Source organism: Sturnus vulgaris, chromosome 14, assembly GCF_052056855.1.
Source record: "Sturnus vulgaris isolate bStuVul1 chromosome 14, bStuVul1.hap1, whole genome shotgun sequence".
Taxonomy (NCBI): domain Eukaryota; kingdom Metazoa; phylum Chordata; class Aves; order Passeriformes; family Sturnidae; genus Sturnus; species Sturnus vulgaris.
The window spans coordinates 5,837,081-5,856,476 of record NC_142256.1 but is presented as its reverse complement, the minus strand read 5'-3'; the positions used below and the strand labels follow the sequence as shown (position 1 = coordinate 5,856,476).

The window sequence follows — 19,396 nt, the reverse complement described above, 5'->3', positions numbered from 1 at the left end:
TACATTCATAAAAGGACTTTAAAACTGTCCTAGTAGGGGATATTCATTTTTGTAGTTTATTTGCTTTTGTTGGTTTTGCCCTTATCATCTGCTCAGGCTTCAGAGACTTTGTTGGGTTTTATTATTGTGTTCCCTTAGTGGGCATTTTGTTTTCTCTAAATATTTGTACTTTTTGGCCTTCATGACCGTGTGACTTGCTGTGTGGAATCAGCATTGTTTGGGATAAACACCCTTTGTTTTGTCAGTTTGCTATTAGTAATAACTAATAATTATTTATTCTTCAAGTGTATCCCGTTTTTCTTCCTGATTTATTAGTTTCTGTCTGAAGGATCTCCTTCACTATACATGTACATTATGTAATTCTGCTTTTTTTTCTACCCGAGGTGTAGATTTTAATTCCAGTTTGAAATTTTCATTTGATCTCTCTCTCCCTGGGAAGAAAACTCCAAGAAAAACTCCAAGTTCTCGCAAGGTAAGAATTATTCATTAAATCCGAGTTAGTTTTATACACCAGAAAACTGAAACTGCTCTCAAGATTGAATGTACTTTGGATTTGGAGATGTTCTCTGTATTTTCTTTTTTCTTTTCCCTTTTTAAAAAAATCAAGCAAACCCAAACTCTCTTACATCCACGTGTTCAGTTGGATTAGTCCAACCCCTGAGCTCTCTCTTGGGTTGATTTTCCAATATCCAGGTATCTATTTCCTGTGTGTTATTCCCTGAATATTCCCTTATTCCACACATAACAGAGGTGTGTGTTAGGAAATATCCCCATCCACAGATATTTCCCCTGTGGAAACTCTTCTCTGGCCTCTTCACTGCTGAATTATGTGACCAGCGTTTTCAGAGTAATTTTTGGGAATATTTGGCTGCCCACTGCACGTTGCTGCCTCTGAAGGTTTAGTGCCCAGGGGTTCCTGTAGGGAAGCACATTCCATCCTTCCCCAGGGATTCCTGGGCTCCTCCTGCCCTTCCTGCAGTTCTTCCCATTTCTCCTCCAGATCGAAGTCATGCACGACTACCAGGAGAAGAGGAATTCCTTGCAGTATTTTATTTCAGACAGCGATGACAGCTTAGATATACTGAAAGGGTAAGCACTCAGCCCACTGACATCACCTAAATGATGATTATTTCTGGCCAATCCTTGCCCCCACCCCTGTGTTCCTCCAGCCTGACCCAGGTGTCACCTCTTGTGCTTTTACCTCTTGGTTATTAATGAGATCACCCAGCGCTATTAATGAGATAGCACGACATTATTAATGAGATAGCACCACATTATTAATGAGATAGCACCACATTATTAATGAGATAGCACCACATTATTAATGAGATCACCCACTGTTTTGGGCTCCTTGAACTGCACTATGGGGCTTTTTCTAGACATGAAAATAATGCACTTCTGTTTATTTTTTCCGTTTTAGCCATGTCATAAATGAGCTCATAGAGACAGAGAGGGTGTATGTGGAGGAGCTCTTCACTGTTTTGACGGTGAGTGCCTTCTCCAGGCTCATTCTCCAGGTTGCTCATTGCTGTTCCCTGGTGGAGGGCACTGCCACTGTGCAGCTGGGCAGGGATGGGGCAGGGCACGACTGTCACCACGCTGTCAGGTCCCAGTCTTGTCATAAATGCTCAGGTTTGCTCCTTAGGTTTTCTTTGTTGGAGGCATCTGCAGGAACAGCTGGTGTCAGGGTGAGCTTTTCATCTCCAGGGAAGGAGAATCCTTGTGTTTGTACACAGAGCACTGGTAATTAGCCTTAGCAGGGCCTGGAAAATACTAAAAGCTGTTTCTTTTTACAGTTCCCTAATTTCCTTTACCTTTAGGAGACAAAAGGAAACAGCTTGTGTTTTATCCCTGGGAGAATTCTCTTCTCAATACTGTGAAGTTCGTGGCTGTATGAAGCACATTGCTTTAGAAAGCAGATAATGATTTCTTCTAATGTCATTGTAGACATTACTGCTTTATTCCAGAATAACTCCTGCTGATGGCCAGAACAAGTTGGCTGTTAAATATCTCCCCCCCTCACATTCTCTCACCCAGGAGCAAGCAGGGTATAAATCTGTTGGGCTGCAGGTAGTTACAGGTAATTTCCCTGCACTGATTGGGATTTTTGTTAAACCACACTCTCTGTGATGAAGCACTTGGCAGGTACACAGATTTATTGCTGTGCACATCGAGTGTAGATAGAGAAAAATGGACAAATAAACTTCAGTTTTCTGAAAATAGTATTTCCTTTAAAGAGGGAAGCCTGCTTGCTGTCCTTAAATAAAAATTACTAATTTTCCAGATACTTATCATCTATTGCATCCTTAATCAATTACAAGATGCCTGCTTAGTATGAGGAATATTGATTCCAGCCACAGTGAGTGTGAGAGATTAGTTTGGAAAGGCAGAGGAGATGTGCTGTACATATTGAACACATTTCTGCTGCTCATGTTGAATGTTCTCAGCTCAGTGCAGTCCTTGGTGAGCAGCAGGGCCAGCCTGAGCTGTGCCTGGTGGCATTTTTGGGGTCTCTTTGCACTGATGGTGCTGAGCTCTGGCTGTGCCTTCTCCCTGCACTGCAGTTGGGGAATTTGCCATCTCTGGTGCAGTGATGGGCTGTTCCTTCAGGGAGCTTTGCATTATTTCCTAGTTCCACCCAACAATTTGAGTTTCAGTGTTGTTCCTTCCAGCTCCTCCCCAGTTTGATTTCAAGGGGCAGGTGGAGCCCCAGAGCCCAGAATTCCTGAAGCATTGAGGAGAGCAAGAGCTGAGTGCTCTGCACATCTTGTACAGGGCCAAAAAGCCCCGATTTAGGATTTGATCTCTGTGCTGGATTGTAGCTCACCTCCTGCACTGGTTCTGTGTGGAGCTGCACCCCTGCACTCTCACAGCCCTGCTGAGTGCCCTGCTCACACACCAGCCTTGCTGAGAGCCCTGTCCTGCAGCCAGGCTGACCTGCAGAATTGGGAATCTCTGCAGTGCTGCCAGCCCCACGGGAGCTGTGCCACACCATTCCCCTCTGGACCACAGCCCCATGTGCCCAGGGACTGAAAGACAGGGATTTAGAGACCAGAAAAATGGAATAAAAGGGATATTGCACTGAGCAACAGAGCTCATATTGGAAGTGTGTTCGTGTCCCCTTTCCCTTTGAGGAGCTGGCAGCTCAGTGATGAGCCCTTTTCCATCTGGCAGGGCTACAGAGCTGAGATGGACAATCCTGCCATGCTCATCCTGCTGCCCCCCGTGCTGAGGAACAGGAAAGATGTTCTCTTTGGAAACATGCCCGAGATCTATGACTTCCACAACAAGTATGGTGCTGCTCTGCTGCCCTTCTCCACCCCCTGCTCCCCTGCCATGCTGCACTCCCAAACCTCTCCTTGCTCACTGCTCTGGTTCTGTCCCTTCTCCCATCTCTTGCAGAATTTTCCTGCACAGTTTGGAGAACTGCCTGGGAGCCCCTGAGAGAGTGGGATGCTGTTTCCTAGACAGGGTGGGTGAATCATTTTCACATACAAAGTAGATTGGAAGGCCAGTGCTGCTGCTGCTTTGTCCCAGTCTGCAGCACCTCAGTGGTGTTGGCTGAGTGAGAGGCTCCTGACCCTCAGGGCCAGCAGAGATGGGGCAGGGCAGCTGTCCTGACCACGCCTGTGATCCCCAGCTCTGCTTTTTCACCCCAACTCTGTCACTTTTAGACACTAAAGTTGGCAGCAGAGACAAAAGCTCACCCAGTGTGGTGCTGGCTCATTTGCTGCCCAGCAGGATTGGGTCCCTGGGGGTGACTTGGCTCTGGCTTGCCTTGCAGAGGGAGGATTTCCAGATGTATGAGAAGTACTGCCAGAACAAACCCCGCTCTGAGTCCCTGTGGAGGCAGTGCTCTGAGAGCTCCTTCTTCCAGGTGAGCTTCTCCCCTTCCAGGTGAGCTTCTCCTCCCTCCAGGTGAGCTTCTCCTCCCTCCAGGTGAGCTGCTGCTGCTCCTCCCCAGGCATGCCCCACCATGGGACACTCCTCATCCTAAACTCCTCCTCAGCAGCTCACAGTTCTGCATTTTGTTTGGTGTCGTGTTAAAAACTAAACACTAAATGCTCAGAAGAAGAGATGTTGGAGTTTCCTGTACCCCAGGAGTACCAGGCAGATCCACTTGCTGTGTTATTTCCATGTTTTGTAATATTTCTGTAGCTGTGGGTACCATCCAACATTGGACATGGAACCTTTGAAGTCATCAAAGCCCACGGCCGTGCTGTTGGAATAATTTCTTACAGATGGTGCAGAACTTATTTATTCTGAATTCTGTGTTCCAGGAATGCCAGAGGAAATTGGAGCACAAACTGGGGCTGGATTCCTATCTGCTGAAGCCAGTGCAGCGCCTGACAAAGTACCAGCTACTTCTGAAGGTATTTCATGTTCTGCCTCCAAAGGGCATCAGCAGATGGATCAGATTTGTTTTATTTTTCAATTAAAGCTTACCTGTAAATCAGCACCAAGCTTTGGATGACATATTGCTTATCTTGGCCTCTCCTGAAGTGACTTTCAGTGAAGATGAATGTTCACATACTTGAAAAAGGAACAAGTGCTTTAGCAGGCCATTTTTTCAGGAGGGACTGTTTGAATCTATTCAGAGATGCAAAATTGCAGAAGCACGTGTAAGAAAACCGAGCCAGAGATGATCATGAGAATCTGATGAATGAAATATTTTGTTGCATCTCTTCTTCTCCTCAGGTGTTGATAGCCCCTGTAATGTTTAGTGCATTTATTCTTGTGCCCCCATCTGAGGCAGGGCAGTGCAGTTGTTCTCACTTTGAACAACTTGGGCAGGAGCTCCTGAGCCACCTTCTGGCCTCTTGAATGGGTGAGCCTGCAGCTGGGGGTGGGCACAGCAGATTGGAAATCAAACTTATTTTATCTCAGTGGTAAAATTCTGTCTTCCATTTACTGACTTGAAGGCTCTGGGTTTTATAAACTCTGTTCCCTGTGTGTGCCAGCCTAAGACAGTCACCTGTGCAGGCTCCTTTGAGGGCATTGGCAGCCAATGAAAAACCTGAGCCTTGTTTGCCAGATCTGACCAAGCAGGAAAACACAACACAAAGGAATCAGGAGAAAGTGATGCTGCTCTCTGCTGACAGCATCCTTCAGGAAACATTAAAAATAGCCCATCCCTTATTGAGCTGTTCCACACCTCATACTGACTGTGCTTTAGAGGGAGCCTTTCTCCAGTGACATGAAAGAAGAAACTCAGTGTAGGTCACTTCTGGGCCTTGGAAACTTTGGGCAAGGTGGAAAAATCTGCTTTGTTCAAGTGCCAACACATGCTCTCCCATTTCTATTTTCAGGAGCTGCTGAAGTACAGCACGAGCTGTGATGGAGTTCAGGAGCTCCAGGAAGCTCTGGTGGCAATGCTGGATTTGCTGAAGTCAGTCAATGACTCCATGCATCAGATTTCAATCACAGGATATGATGTGAGTGATCTGAGCAGTGGGAGCCCCTGCACAAGGCTGGGCACTGGGGGTGGCTGGTGGCCAGAGCTCAGAGCTAGCCCAGAGCAGCCAGAGTGGGGTCAGGGGTGTCACCTCCCAGTGACAATGTTCCCTCTGGTTCCAGGGGTTTGGGAATATCCAGAGCTGCACAATGCCTCACTTGCCACCTTGTGGTTTTCCAGAGCATTTTCCAGTTTGTGTTCTCATGGCTGGCCCAATAACTCACCTGGGCTGTTTTTGCAGCATTTCCCATTTAACAAACAACTCTCTGGGGCTGGTTTTGAACCTTTCCCATTGGGGTGGTTTTCTTTCCTAGGGTTTCAGGGAAGCTGCAGATCCCAGGCCTGGCCTCCTGGAAATTCCATCTTCTGATACCTCAGTTCAGGCTCAAATCTCACTTCCCTGTCCCACTAAAGTGACCAGAGCCCTTGACAAGCTCTTCCACAGGAACTTGATGGTTCTCCATTCTTTTTAGCTCTTCCAGTTTCTGACTCCCTGGCCCAGCTGCAGCCCTGCCTGAGCCCTGTGCTTCCCCTGGCACCACGGGCTGCTGTGATCCTTCCAGGAGATCAGTTCTTGGAGATGTGCCTTGGAGCAGAGCTGGCCCTGTGTCCCATCGTTGTTTGCAGAGTCCTCTTACATTTTAATTGACGTCTTTTTCTTTCTTTTTTTTTTTATTTGTCATGCTCTCCCCAGGGTGACCTGAGCGAGCTGGGGAAGGTATTGATGCAGGGATCTTTCAGTGTTTGGACAGGACACCGAAAAGGGCCCACAAAGATGAAGGATCTGGCCAGGTTCAAGCCCATGCAGAGGCACCTGTTCCTGTATGAGAAAGCCTTGGTCTTCTGCAAGAAGAGAGAGGAGCACGGGGATGGATATGACAAAACCTCCTCTTACAGCTTTAAGCACTTTCTGAAAGTAAGGAGGTTTGATTTTTATTTTTTAGGGGTGTTTTGCACAGCAGTGTATATTGCAGAGCAGGAGTTCTGCAGAGCCAGAGGGGTTTTCCTCTGCCGTGCTGGGTTGGTTGTGCTGTGAGGGCTGTGCCCCATCCAGGGGAAGCTGCTGTTGGACAAACTCTGAGAAGCCCCAGGGCTGAGGCAGCAGCTGGGAGAGCCCCTGGGCTCAGCAGGGCTGTGGCTGTGCCAGGGAAATGGAGCTGTGCCAGTGCCAGGGCTGCAGATGTGCCTGGGCCCTGCCCCAGGGCTGGGCGAGGCCAGGGGAAGGTTTTTGTGTTTTCCCCAGCCCAGCTGGGAGAGCAGGGGGGCTCCTCCAGCCCCAGGGCAGGCTGTGCCTGGCTGCTCCTCAGCCCTGTTCTCCACCCCACGGGAGGTGCAGGGTTAACTCTTCCTCCTCCCCATTCCTCTCTCCTTTGGCAGGCTCCAGCTAAAAGAACAATTATCAGATGACAGGGGTAGCCCGTGGCAAAATATGGGGATGTAAACAACTGTCCCAACCCTGTAAATGCTGACTATTACCAATAAAATTCCCAAAGTGCTGCTCTAAAAGAGACCTTCTGGCATTCTGTGTGTGATGAGCAGTTCTAGACCAGCACTTCTTTCTCAGTGCTCTGCCTTGGTTTTGTTGAAAAGTGAAATCCCATGGGGATATGTATTAGATTGGAAAAATCTGAGAACTTGGAGGCAGAGCAGGGCCCTGCTCTCAGTGGGGTCTGGGGAGGGATTTGCCAAAAGCAGTCAGAAAACGAAGTGACAGCTCTGGTTACAAATTAGGAAATAAAAGCAAGCCTCAGGCCATATGTGTTGGTATCAGTGTTTTCCCCAAACAGCATCATTGTTTTTCTGGAGAGCTTGTTTCCCCTGCAGTGCTTGTTTTACCAGACCTGCTCTTGGAAGGACTGAGGAGGTGCCAGGGGGAAATGCAGCTCAGAGAAAATCCTGCCCCCAGGAGTCCAGGCAATGTGTCCACAGTTCTCCTTTGCCTCCTTTTCCAGTTGTTTGTGTTGTCACACAGAGGCTGAAGTTAGAGAATCCATGGATTATCCACGGCAGGATTACATCTGCACACACATCTTTTGAGAATTGCTGTACTGAGGACAAAATCCTGTTTCTGGAGCTGGACATGGATCAGTAATTGCAGACATTGATGCTGGAAAACACCTCCAAGATTGAGTCCAAGTGTTGGACCAGCACTGCCAAATCCACCACTAAACCATGTCCCTAAGTATCAGAAAATGGCTTTTCTTTGCAGCAATGTGTTTGGGGGATTCAGCATTGAAAGGAGCTGTTGGGTAGATGCTGTGTAACAGATGATCCATAAAACAAGCAGAAGAAACCCTCAGGATAATATTCTGCATGCAGTGTGAGGTGAGCAGTGGTGAGCACCTGCTCAGCTGGGATGCAGGTACTGCAGTGCCAGGTAAACCTGCCTGCTGCAGGTGAACCATCCCAGAGCTCTGCACTAGCCCAGCCTGCTCTGCACTGCAGTGACCCAACAGCTGACAGCAAATCCTGGCCAGGGGGAGGAAATGGAATTTTAAAATCCACTAACCTGAATGAACAGACCCTAAATCTGTCTCTTCCTGGCACTTGTTCTCTGCATCATCATAGTAGATCATCCAAAATTTCTAATGTCTCGATGCCTGGGAGTTGTGTAGGAGCCTCTATAAATTGCCAAGGTAAACAAATGCAGAGAACTGGGGATTGCAGTGACTGGATGAGGTGCCCTTCCAACAGCTTTCATCAATTTTAAGTTTTTATAAAATCAAAATGAAGCCTCATCCAGTTTTCTAAAGGGGAAATGGCCTCAAGCTGTGCCAGGGGGGTTCAGCTTGGATATGAGGAGTGGGCAGACACTGGCACAGCTGCCCAGGGCAGGGGTCCCTCTCCCTGGAGGGATTTAAAGCCATGTGGATGTGGCATTTGGGGACAGGGTCAGTGGTGGCCTTGGCAGTGCTGGGGGAATGGCTGGACTCGATGGTCTCAGGGGCTTTTCCAGCCTAAATGTTTGTGATGTCCAGAGCAGCTTGGTTCCTGCTCCCTGGGGCTCTTCATGAAAAGGGGCACCCACATGTGAAACAGCTGGAACAGAGCATTTGGCCTTGGCACCTATTCTGCAAATTATCAAAGTCTTTCAGACCCAAAGCTCTGGGCACACAATTATTGCCAAGGAGGAGCAGCAGTGTTGAACAGATGTTATTTCTAAGGTTCTCTTTGTGTTTGGAGTGGATTTGTCTAATCCAGCCTGCATGAATAATTGATGATAGGTGATACCTTTATTATTACATCTGTTCCAAAACATGCAGGTGAGATACTTGAGCTGTTTCTGACCATCCTTTAATGGGTGAATAATTGCCTGCTTTGAGGGAGAGGCTGGTTCATTGGTAGCAGCTATTGCAGCAGTTTTCAGCTTCGTGGCCTCTTCAGGAGGGAGCTCAGGGGTCTCCTGTTGCTGAAGGGTTTCTTGGCTCTAAGCCTGGTTTAAGCTGGGTTCAGGTGGGTCACATTGTGCAGATCCTGTGGCCAGGGGCCAAAAGGCATTGAACTCCAACTCCTGAAGGAGCTAAGGACTTCACAAATGGGTTTGAAAGATCACTGACAGAGGGAAACAAAGAACTTAGTGAGAGAATAAAGAATGATGTGGCAGAAATAATGTGATGTTATAATGTGGATAAATAACATGTCATGTATTTATAAATCTTCATATGCCAAATCTGAGAAATTCTCTGCTGAAAGAGGCAGCTCCACTTAGTTCCTCTGATTCCCAAATGCAAAGTTCCCAAGGGTGCACTGATTTGTTTTGGAAAGCTTATCCAAAATGCAGCTGATAGAAAGTCAGGAGGGATGAGCCAGATAATGACTTTCAGTTGCTACTTAAATTAAAATTGATGAAACTTGTTGAATTCAGTGAAAACAGGTTTAACTTGCTGGATTCCTAGGAAAGAGGGAGCTGTGTATTATGTTTAATTCTTCTTTTTTTTTTTTTTTTTTTTGATTTGCAGATGAGTGCAGTTGGAATAACTGAGAATGTGAAAGGAGATCACCGGAAATTCGAGATCTGGTACAGTGGCAGAGAAGAGGTTTATGTGGTGCAGGTTTGTAGCTCCAGAATTCTGGATATTTGCACATCCTCAGAGCAGGGAGAAGAAAATTCCTCATTGATCTGTATGGTTGTAGTGATAGCTCTGCAATTTCCACTGTGCCTTGCCTGGTTGTAATGGGAATCATCAATTGTTAAAGATCACGACTGTTTAAAATTTAGTAGGAGCTTTGGGGGAAAAAGGGAATTTCAGATAATGACAGCACAGAAAAGGGAGATTTTATTCCTACATTATAATGGATGACTCTTAATTCAAAATTCAGACAATTTTCTCTTTTTCCAGGCCCAAACAGTAGATCTGAAGATGGCATGGTTGAATGAAATAAGAAAAATTTTGTTCAAGCAGCAAGAGCTCATAAAAGGTACATTTGACCAATTTCTCTGTGCCTTTCCCTCTGCAGCAGAAGCTTTCCTATTGTCACATTGCTGATCTTAAATCCCTTAATTCTCACTGGAGAATTGATTTTTAGAAGCCTGGTAGCAAAATGCTGAAGTGAGGCCTTGCATTGCAGGGAAATAACATAACTTGGAGTAGTAAAACCTGGGTGCTCATGTGAAAATCAATCACAGAAGTACATTTTTTTTTTTTATTGTCATTACCTTGGGGATTATTTCCCATTTGTTATCACGGGTTTAATTCAACAAGGTACATAACAGATGCCTAATTTGAAGCATATTCTGGTCCTCAGTAGCATGCTCAGTGTTGGATTTGTGCTAACATGCTACTTTAATCAGAATTAAGTCTGTGCTTTGCAGGAGTCCATTTTTCTAGAGTCCATTTTTCTAGACCTAGGTCTGTTTTTTTCTCTGACCAGAAATCAATAGGAGTTGTACAAAAGGTCTGATTTTCAAAGTAATGCTTCAGTGTGACAGTTGCTAATACAAACCTGGATGCTGAGCTGTGTTTTCCCTGCCAGCAGTGGAGAAGCAGCAGCCTGGCTCGTGCTCGGAGCAGCCCCTGCCCTCCTCCCACCTGGGGGACAGGTGAGTCCAGCCTGGGGCTCTGGGGGTCCCTCCCTCTTTGGGGTCCCTCCTTTGGGGCTGGCCCCGTTCCTGTCTCTGGGGAGGGGACAGGAGGGGACAGGGGCTGTGCTGCTGCCCAGCCTCTCTCTGGTGGCAGTGGCTGGGGACAGACAGGGGCTGGCAGGGGCACCCCTGAGCCTGGCAGCTCAGCCTGAGCTGCAGCTGCTCTGCAGGTGGAGACAGGGCCAAAACAGGGCAAGGGAGGCAGGGCAGAAACAGGGCAAGGGAGGGCAAAACAGGGCAAGGGAGGCAGGGCAAAAGCAGGGCTGTAACTCAGGAGAAATGGCAAAAGCAGGGCTGTAACTCAGGGTGGAGACACTGCAGCACCTTCCTTTCCCCTCCCCAAAAGATCCAGAACCGGGCACGAAGTCTTTAATCTTTACAGAAACACAATCAGAGGTACCAGTGTTACTTCTGACCCCCTTTAACAAAACGCTGTGGAGTTGGTGTTTGCTCACGAGGTAAAGCTAAGGCTGATGCTGTTATTCTGGCCCGCCCAGGAAGCAGCAGAGAGCCTCCATCAGCTCGGAGGAGAACGACTCGGAGCGAACCAGCCCCGTGATGCTGGACAGTGGGCTCGTGTCCCCGCAGAGCAAACCCCACAGAGGTGTGACCCCTTCCCTTCCCTCCCCTGGGGCCCTTCTGGGGCTGCTGGGCTGCCCAGGCTGAGCCCCAGGCTGTCTTGCAGGCTGGCCAGGGATGTCCCAGTCGCTGGAGATCTGCGAGGGGCTGGAGGAGTGGTCGGGGCAGCAGTACCTGTCCAACTGCTCGGACACCGAGGAGGAGGAGGGCACCCAGCTGGTAGGTGGGGATGGGCCACCAGAGTTCTCAGGGTGCTCAGCTTGTTGGGCTGTTGTCTTCAGTGAGCTAAGCAGCTCAGAGTTGCTATAAAGTTGTTTATTGCAGAAGCACATCAACTTCAAAGGCAAAATGCACCAGCTCTCCCTAATGCACGTTTTTATATAAAAACTTCCAACAAGCTGAGACACAAACTCAGAGCACTACTTCCTAACCCATTAGGATTCTGGTTTTTTAGCACACCAGGCTATGTATAAACTATGTACATGGCCTACCTTGTTCTAACTGAAAAATGTAAGCAATATTCTTACTACAGCTTTATTATGTCTGAAACTGTGTTCTTAGAGCCTCCACAGAACTCCTAGTATCTAAGACAGTTTTTCAGCCTTCACTAAAATATGTACTATTACTCTGACATCTAAAACCTTTACTCACTAAAAGCACTTAAAACTTATTCTACTTAAAACTTTTTCTACTCACTCATTCTATTTACTTACTTACTTGATTGCTCACTCATACTAAAACCTGAACTTTCACCTCTGCCTTATGTGTGAGTGCTTTAACATACTTTAATCCATCCAAAAGCTTTAATTCAATCTCTGCACTCTAATTTCTCTCTGAAAAATTCAGAGATACTCCTGACTCACTGACTCCAATAGATGGGACCCCCAGAGCTTGGGGGCTGCCATGGGCTGGCATCCTGCCTTGCTTTCCTTGCTGGATAATGCATGTGTCTTGCCCTTGTCTCTCAGAATTTCCACAGCTCAGTTTGGGGAATGAGAAGATGTCTCAGGCATAGTTTGTTGAAATAATTTTAATTAAGGTGGTTGACAGGGCTCTGTCACATTCCCTGCAGCAGTCAGAAATCACAGCTGCATGATACAAAATGCAGCTAAATGAGTTTTCCTCTCTGCCACAGTCTCCAGGAAAGTACAAAGCCCTTGCAGACTGCAAGAGGAGAGGATCAGAGGAGCTGCTGGTGAAAAACGGGGATGAAATTCAGCTCTTGCATGAGGATGGTGAGGGACAGTGGTAGGTACTTTAGGATTACTCTGCCTTATCTCTGAGAGCCTGCAGGGCAGTGAAATGTCCCTGGCCTGGTGATGCACTCACTGCACTCCTGACTGAGCTTCAGACCATTCCAGAAGCTGGAGAATTCCTTCTCCTGCCAGCCCTGGGTGCCATCTGCACTGGCTTGGCCTGGGGAAGCAGGTCAGGACTTGCCTCCCGTGGGTGTCTGTGTGAGCTGGGCTTTGGCAGCCCCTTCCCAGCCCCTCTTGCCATGCTCTTCCCTTCAGGTGGGATCCAGATGATCCCAGCCCAGCTCTGGGCTCGTTGACAGCCACAGGGAGTCACTGCAAGGCTTTTCCTCCTCCAGCAGCTGCAGGAGTGTGACCTGGGGTGGCTCAGGCTCTTTGTGCTGTGTGTGCAGCTGTGGCTCACAGGAGAACAGCTGGAGCATCACCTGGGGACACCCTGGGCCTGCTGCTGTTGACCATTGGTGTCCTGGTCTGAGATTTAAGCTTGGCTTAAGGCTTGGCTTGAGCTTGGCTGAGCTCTCTGGCTCTTCCCTTTGCAGGATGATTGTGACCAGCTCTCCTCAGCCAGCCCAGGGTGCTGAAGCCTTGTTTGGGGTGTGGGAAGGGTGATGTCAGCAGGAACCTGGGTCACGTTTGTGCAGGCACCCCCCTGGAAATGCACAGATGTCAGTGCCCCATGCCTGGCAGCTACAGCCCTTGCACTTCAAGGGAAATCAGAATAGGATAAAATAAAATATTTCAATTGCAAGGGATCTGCAAGGATCATCTAGTCCCGCTGCATTTTAAAAAATTCAGTTTGTTGTTAGCAAAAGCAGATGCAAAGCATCTCAGGTTTGCTGAAAGTTCACCACTCCTGGGGGCTTCAGCCAGTGCCAGGCAAAGATTTCTCACACCAAGCTTTTTTGTTAGCACAAATTTCACTGCATGGTGAGACAGGGTTGTCACTTAGGAGTATTTCCAGCTGCCTAAATCTTGGCTTGAATTTACTTACAGTACCCTGACTAAAATCATCCTACCAGTCTAAATAAGAGGGGTGAGAAAAATAATTGCCCTTGGCTCCTTCAGTAGCCAGGTTTCCTCAGCTGGCATCCCTGGAGGTCAAGGGCAGGATACTTGAGAGGGATCTCCACTGTCTAGAGAGGTGTAGGCTTTTTAATTAGGTTCCTAAATTTAGGTGGGAAGAATACTTTAAATGCATGGCCAGGTCCTGTTGAAATGGTTTGAACAAATTGTTGCTTGAGGGTGTGCCCTCACCACACTGCTGCTGGGCTGGTTGGCCTCTGTTCCTAATGCTGTTGTCATTCCAAGGTTGGTGAAAAACCTGAACAGAAGAAAAGAAGGTTGGATTCCTGTGCACAGCCTGCAGATTGTAGTCGGTGACTGCAGATTTCGGAATGCCAAAGTTGCAGGTATTTGATAGCACTCCTAGCAGAAATATTTCACTATTTCTCAAATCAGGTCTTTTAAGCCATTTACATTACACTTGATGTACTAAATCTGGCTGCATATGCCTCTGCTGGAAAAATAGAAAAGCAAGCAGCTATTCCAAAAAGCCTGCAAAAGTAGCAAATTAAGCTTTTTTTTTGTTTGTTTGTTTGTTTAACACGTTAAGACCTTTCTGAGACTTTAGGCACTAGTAAATTAAAACCAAGCATTTAAAAACATAGATTTCATTGCAAGAGCACTGGGTAGAAGACCTGGGAGAAGAGATGGAGTGTGACCAGGGATTCCTGTGACTGTTTTGCTCCCTGCTGTAGCTCAAACCCCGTGTGAACAGCAGGCACCTAAAAATCTGCTCCTGCTGCCAAAGACATCGTGGCCTGAGCCAGCTCTGTAAAGGCAAAACTTCCTCCCTGCTGCCTCACCTCTGCCTCACTGCTGGTCAATCCATGCTTAGATCGAGGTTATCATAAACAGGTTACCAAAGGCTTAGAGTCTCCAAACCCATATTTCTCATTTTCTAGCTGTAACTGTACATAGAAATAGATAGGGAAGCATAAGAGATGACACAAGAAAATGCCTTAAGAGCAGCCTGTTGCCCTTGCCATGTCTGCAGTGTCACTGCTCCGTGTGTGCTCATCACCATGCTGTCCTCTGCAAATGGGAGACCAGGGTTGGACATGGAACAGCTCAGGAAGCCCACATAGACTTAGTCCATTAAAAAAAAAAAAAAAAAGCCAGTTATGACTGCATGAAGCAAATTTTGCAAGGAGATTTCTCTTTAAACACTTCTTTCTGTCAGAATCTGTTATTTTGATGAACGTGAAGGAAGCCACCAGTCAGCCCATGATGGTTTTTGGTACATTTCAGTGAAATCCTTCCTATAGAGGAAGGTATTTTTTATTGCCTTTGTTGCAGAGCAGTCAAATCTCACAGGTTGAAGGTTTGCTGATTTTCTGTAAGGGGTAATTTGATAACCAATGTCCAGAATTTACTGGCACCCTGTTTCCAAGATGCAGTTGTGGCTCCCTTGATCTTCTCTCCATGTGTAGCTGCCCCTCCTCACCAGTTCCTGTGCAGGAGGGTTTTCCAGCTGGGAATGCATCTCAAAAAAAGGGTGCTGGGAAACTTTGGACCCTGGTTTGTATTTCCAGTGATCACATCCCCAAAAACCTGGAGACTGTCAGCTCCAGAGTGGTTTATAAAGTTGCTGAGTACAAAGTAAGGGGAATTGCACAGAAAATGCCTCCTGTGAGCCCCCAGCACTGGCCAGGTACCCCGGAGCTGTGAAGCAGGGTCTGGGAGCACTGAGGCTCTGCTCTCCCTGCCAAGGCAGCTGTGCTGTGCTGTGCTGTGCTGCCTGCAGTCCTGAGGCATGATTCTCATCTTGCACACACTCCAGGAAACATTGGGGCATGCTGTAGGATGTTCTCTTGCTGTTTCCTAGAGCTATTCCTGGAGCTTTTCAGCAATGTGTCCCTTCCAGCCATAAGCAACTTGCACTCTGAAAATTCATTTTCATTCAGTACTTCTGCACTCAGCAGTTCTGTTCCTGTGGGGGTGGTGGCTTCGCCCTGCAGGTGACACTGTGCCACTGACTCCTGGGGGATGCTCTGGGCTCGCTGCTGCAGAAGATGGAGCTCTTGCTCCAGTACAGCACAGGGAGAATTCGGCAGCAGGGGCAGGAGAGAGCACCAGAACCCTCCTGGATTATAAACTTGTGCTGAAATGCTGGTTTGCATGCTAGCAGTGTTAAATTCACTAACATTGGGGGGTCCCCAAGAGCTTGGAGAGTGTTGGAGTCACTTCAGTGCTGGGGGAGAAGCAGTTCTGGCATTTGGAGGGGGCAGTGCCTGTTTTATTGCTCAGCTCCAGGTTCCCTTAATTAAACTCTATGTCCAGTCACAGAATTTCATAGCAGAATTCACACAAATCCGGGGTTTGGGATTTTTTTCAGGGCAAAGATTTTATCTGAATAGAATAATGGTTCCCTTAGTTTCACACTTGTCCTGGGATTTCCAGTGTGGCCCAAGCACAGGATGGCTGAGACCTGTGTGCCTACAAGCTGTTCCTCTCCCCTCCTGCTAATTATTCCAGTGTTGAGCCAATAAAAATCATAATGAAGTTACAGGGAACTTTTTGCTGTCCATTTTAAGTTAGCTGAGGGGTATTTAAGTGCTTCACTCCCCAGCCATTCCAGCTTTGCAAATCCATGGTCCTCTTGTAAATCTTGGCCTGGATATAAGCCATGAGGTTCTCTGGGAGGAAGGTGGCTGGCTTGGAGATCATTTTGGAAATGAATTTTTCTTCTGGTGTGCCTCTAGCTATAAGTTCTGTCATTAGTCCTTGCTGCTTTCTTCCAAACAGATTTATTCTCTCTGCTGTGCAAACCCATGGTGGATTTTTTTAATGTGCATGAAGGAACAGTTTTGTATTGCAGGTGGTAACATGTAGAGTTCAAAATGAAAAATATTTGGAGAGAGCAGTAGTCAGAATGTCACTGCTGCTGAGGCTCAGCCATGTGCTGGTAGTCCCAGCAAGTGCTCAGGCATTGCCAGGTTAACTGACCTGGCTTTGCCATGAATTAACATGGAGATGCAAGATGATCATTTCAGGGAGGGTTGGGGCTCCAGCATTACCATCCCACCTCCTTTTCTGCACTGGGGCAGGAGACAAAACGTTTCTGCATGTCCCTTGGTGGGCAGAGCTGGCAGGTGTGGCAGTGAGGAGAAGGGCATCTCAGCCCCCAGTGCTGCAGCACCCACAGCAGGGGCTGCAACCAGATGGGTTTTGGAGTCTCTTCCTGCCCAATCCTTTCTGGTGATTTAAGGTGGGCACAGGCCCCTGTTCTACGTGCCAGACCCTCTCCTGGTTTATTGAACATCCTGCTTGCCAAATTCTTCTCTTCCAAGCCTTAGGGGCATCCCCTGTGCCTGCTCCCCATGCCATAAAGATTAACAAAGGTTTCCCCCTCTGGCAGTGCCTGAAGGACTGAGCTTGTGTGTCCTGTGTCCCCTCTGCTCAGGGCACTGGGCTCAGTCTCCCTCTGTGGCTCCCATCTCCCTGCTCAGGGTATTTCCCGTGTGTGGTTTCAGCTCTGCCATGCTGTGTGTTGGCTGCAGTGTGCCAGCTCTGTGCACTCTCTGCTACAATGACCCTCAGTTTCCAGCTGCAGCACAGCTGTTTGCCCTGCCCCTCAGTTTCCAGCTGCAGCCCAGCTGTTTGCCCTGCCCCTCAGCACTTTAATGACTGCACCCCAAGGTTTCTGTGTCTGTGCAGGGTCCCTTCGAGGCACTGCTGATTTGTTTTTGGCTTTGAAGCATAGAGCAGGGTCTCTCCTCTGGCCTGTGGTGCCAGCCAGCCTCACAGAACAGCTCTTTAGAAAACCATTGCCAGCCTGACAAAATCAGGAGCCTGGAGAAGCCACCAGCTGGCCTTGCTGTGATAATGGAGTGAGAGATGATGGAAATGAGTCAAACCCTGTGGTCCTGCCTTAGTCAAGGCTCTCACTGAAGCCAGTGGGAGTTCAGCTTTTAGGAAGAAATGCAGGAGTGCATTAATTTTTCTTTTTCTGTTACACAAATGTTACATGATTACAGGGAACAATGTATTTCTTGGAATAAGATGCTTTAATATTAACATCATTCTCCATTACTTTATAGATGCTGCCCTGTGTAACACGAGAAAGTTTAGTTCCCCTTGAATTAAGGGTGAACTGGTAGCATCCTATTTTCGATGCTCTTGGGAAGCTTTCAGCTAAGTGTTACAGAAGTAGCACAGTAGTTGGAGTTGTCCTGTAAATTCATCACATTCCCAGACCTCCACAGCTTCATCTGCACTGAGTGGGACGGGGTCCTAAGCAGCTTCTCATGCTCATAAAGGAAGCCATTCTCTGCTCTTTGTTTCTTTTCTCCTGTGGAAATTATGGTATTTTATTGATTTTTTTCCTGCTGTTTTTCCATGACATACATCATGTTTCATCAGAGAAGTACACTACAGTTTCCTGACACTTTGTTTAGATGCTTGAAATTTCCTCTACAGGTTGAAGTAGGTTTTGCCTACTTATTAGCTGACAACTGTTGAAGTTGCAAACAAGAGTTGAGTTTTGGTAAACCAAAAAAGAAAAAAAAAAAAAAACCAAACAAAGAAGCTGTATGTCCTGCTTAATTGATTTTATGGGTGGATTTTTCTTAAATATCTGCTTCAGCTATGTGAATGTAATGTTCTGTAAGAGCATCATCTGGCTGACTCACATGTGAGGATGCAATAACACTAAAATCCTCTTTTTGCACTTAGGGCCTGACTCCAGCCCACTGCAGCCTCCTTGGTTTCAGTGAGGTCTGGATCAGGTCAAACTGACACCTCAGGGTTGTCACCAATCACTTAGGGTCCCAAAGTGTCCCAGGGCTGAACCTGTATCTAGCAAGTGTTGAAGTTTACATTAATGTATGTACTTTTGGAACACGTGCCATAAATCCAAGCTAAATGTCCATGTTTGCACTAAGGATGTTCTTGTGATAAGACTTTTTCAGCATCTTTAACAATAATGTATCTATTGAACTTTTGAGGGAGGAAAAAAAGAATGTTGAAGACTCATAATTTAATTTTGTGTTTCTTTGTCTAGTTTTGCTTTTTGTAGAACACAGGTAGGTGCAGGTGCTTTGAACTTTTAAGGAGATGTGTGCAAAGAGCACCTGAGTGTGTGGAAGCAGGGTTAATGGTGTGCATGCAGTAGTGAATTTGCTCTGCCCCAGCCAAACGAGATGTTCATACCATGGGCTAAAGGGGGACCTTTATGATCTTTTATTTGTGAGCCAGTCCTTAGGCACAGCCCCCGGTTGAGTTAAAACATGCTGGGTTTGTTTTGTGACCTTTTCTGTGTGGAGGAATTGTGGCCTGGGGGTTCCCCAGTGGCCATTTCTCCACTCTGGGTCTCCAGTTTTGGGGTGACCCTTGTGCACCCTCAGAGCTGGGCCCCTCTGAGTCTGGACTGAGCAGAACCAAGAGCCAGCAGATCCTTCAGCCTCTGGCAATCCCAGTTGAGCCACTGAAGGTTCTCTCATCTACTTTCAAATCAATCACAGTGCACTAATTAGCTGGGAGAGCAGGAGTGTCTTAAGTTCCTGTTGGGGCTGTTTATAGTGGTAACAATTCTTGTGGTAACAATGCACATTTTGAGGTACAACTGTAAATATTTGTCTGAGACATAGCACACATTGCATATGAAATGATTTTAATCTTTTTTGTCTTCCATAGTTTTAAATCGAAGCTTTTATTAATTTATGGGGTTGATAAGTTCTGCAAATCTGAATGTACAGTCCGAGGTTTTTAACATTTGAAACTTTGCACACATGGTATGTTCCCCTGAGTATGCTGTTGAACTAGGCTCTTCATGTATATGTATAAATTACAGTAGAGAATTTTCTGACTGCAAGTTTAAATGAACTATATTGTATATGTACCTGTAAAAAATGTGTTAAATCTATATTTAAAGATTAAAAACTTGTTAAATAAATCCATCTGAGAATATGCAATTCTGTTCAAAGACGCATCTGCTAGAATTCTAGAGAAAAAAAAACTGCT

General features: G+C 46.9%; 1 protein-coding gene across 7 annotated transcripts in view; it reads left to right on the top strand.

Moving 5' to 3' along the window:
• Positions 1–19,328, top strand: part of MCF2 (MCF.2 cell line derived transforming sequence) — a 52,969-nt gene extending 33,641 nt beyond the window's left edge. For 2 of the 7 annotated variants that reach the window (XM_088173402.1, XM_088173406.1), the window contains exons 14-30: positions 384–472; positions 1,001–1,089; positions 1,421–1,487; positions 3,175–3,290; positions 3,403–3,472; positions 3,785–3,877; positions 4,281–4,373; positions 5,310–5,435; positions 6,150–6,371; positions 9,415–9,507; positions 9,796–9,874; positions 10,430–10,496; positions 11,036–11,142; positions 11,224–11,336; positions 12,253–12,365; positions 13,682–13,782; positions 14,041–19,328. In XM_088173402.1, the coding sequence (XP_088029528.1) occupies positions 384–472; positions 1,001–1,089; positions 1,421–1,487; positions 3,175–3,290; positions 3,403–3,472; positions 3,785–3,877; positions 4,281–4,373; positions 5,310–5,435; positions 6,150–6,371; positions 9,415–9,507; positions 9,796–9,874; positions 10,430–10,496; positions 11,036–11,142; positions 11,224–11,336; positions 12,253–12,365; positions 13,682–13,782; positions 14,041–14,093 (1,691 nt within the window). In that variant the 3' untranslated portion in view covers positions 14,094–19,328. Of the gene's footprint in view, positions 1–383; positions 473–1,000; positions 1,090–1,420; positions 1,488–3,174; positions 3,291–3,402; positions 3,473–3,784; positions 3,878–4,280; positions 4,374–5,309; positions 5,436–6,149; positions 6,372–9,414; positions 9,508–9,795; positions 9,875–10,327; positions 10,408–10,429; positions 10,497–11,035; positions 11,143–11,223; positions 11,337–12,252; positions 12,366–13,681; positions 13,783–14,040 lie in introns of those variants that run through there. The other 5 variants (XM_088173404.1, XM_014885013.2, XM_088173403.1 and 2 more) reach the window with 5 other exon arrangements.
• Positions 19,329–19,396: the final 68 nt, after the last annotated feature.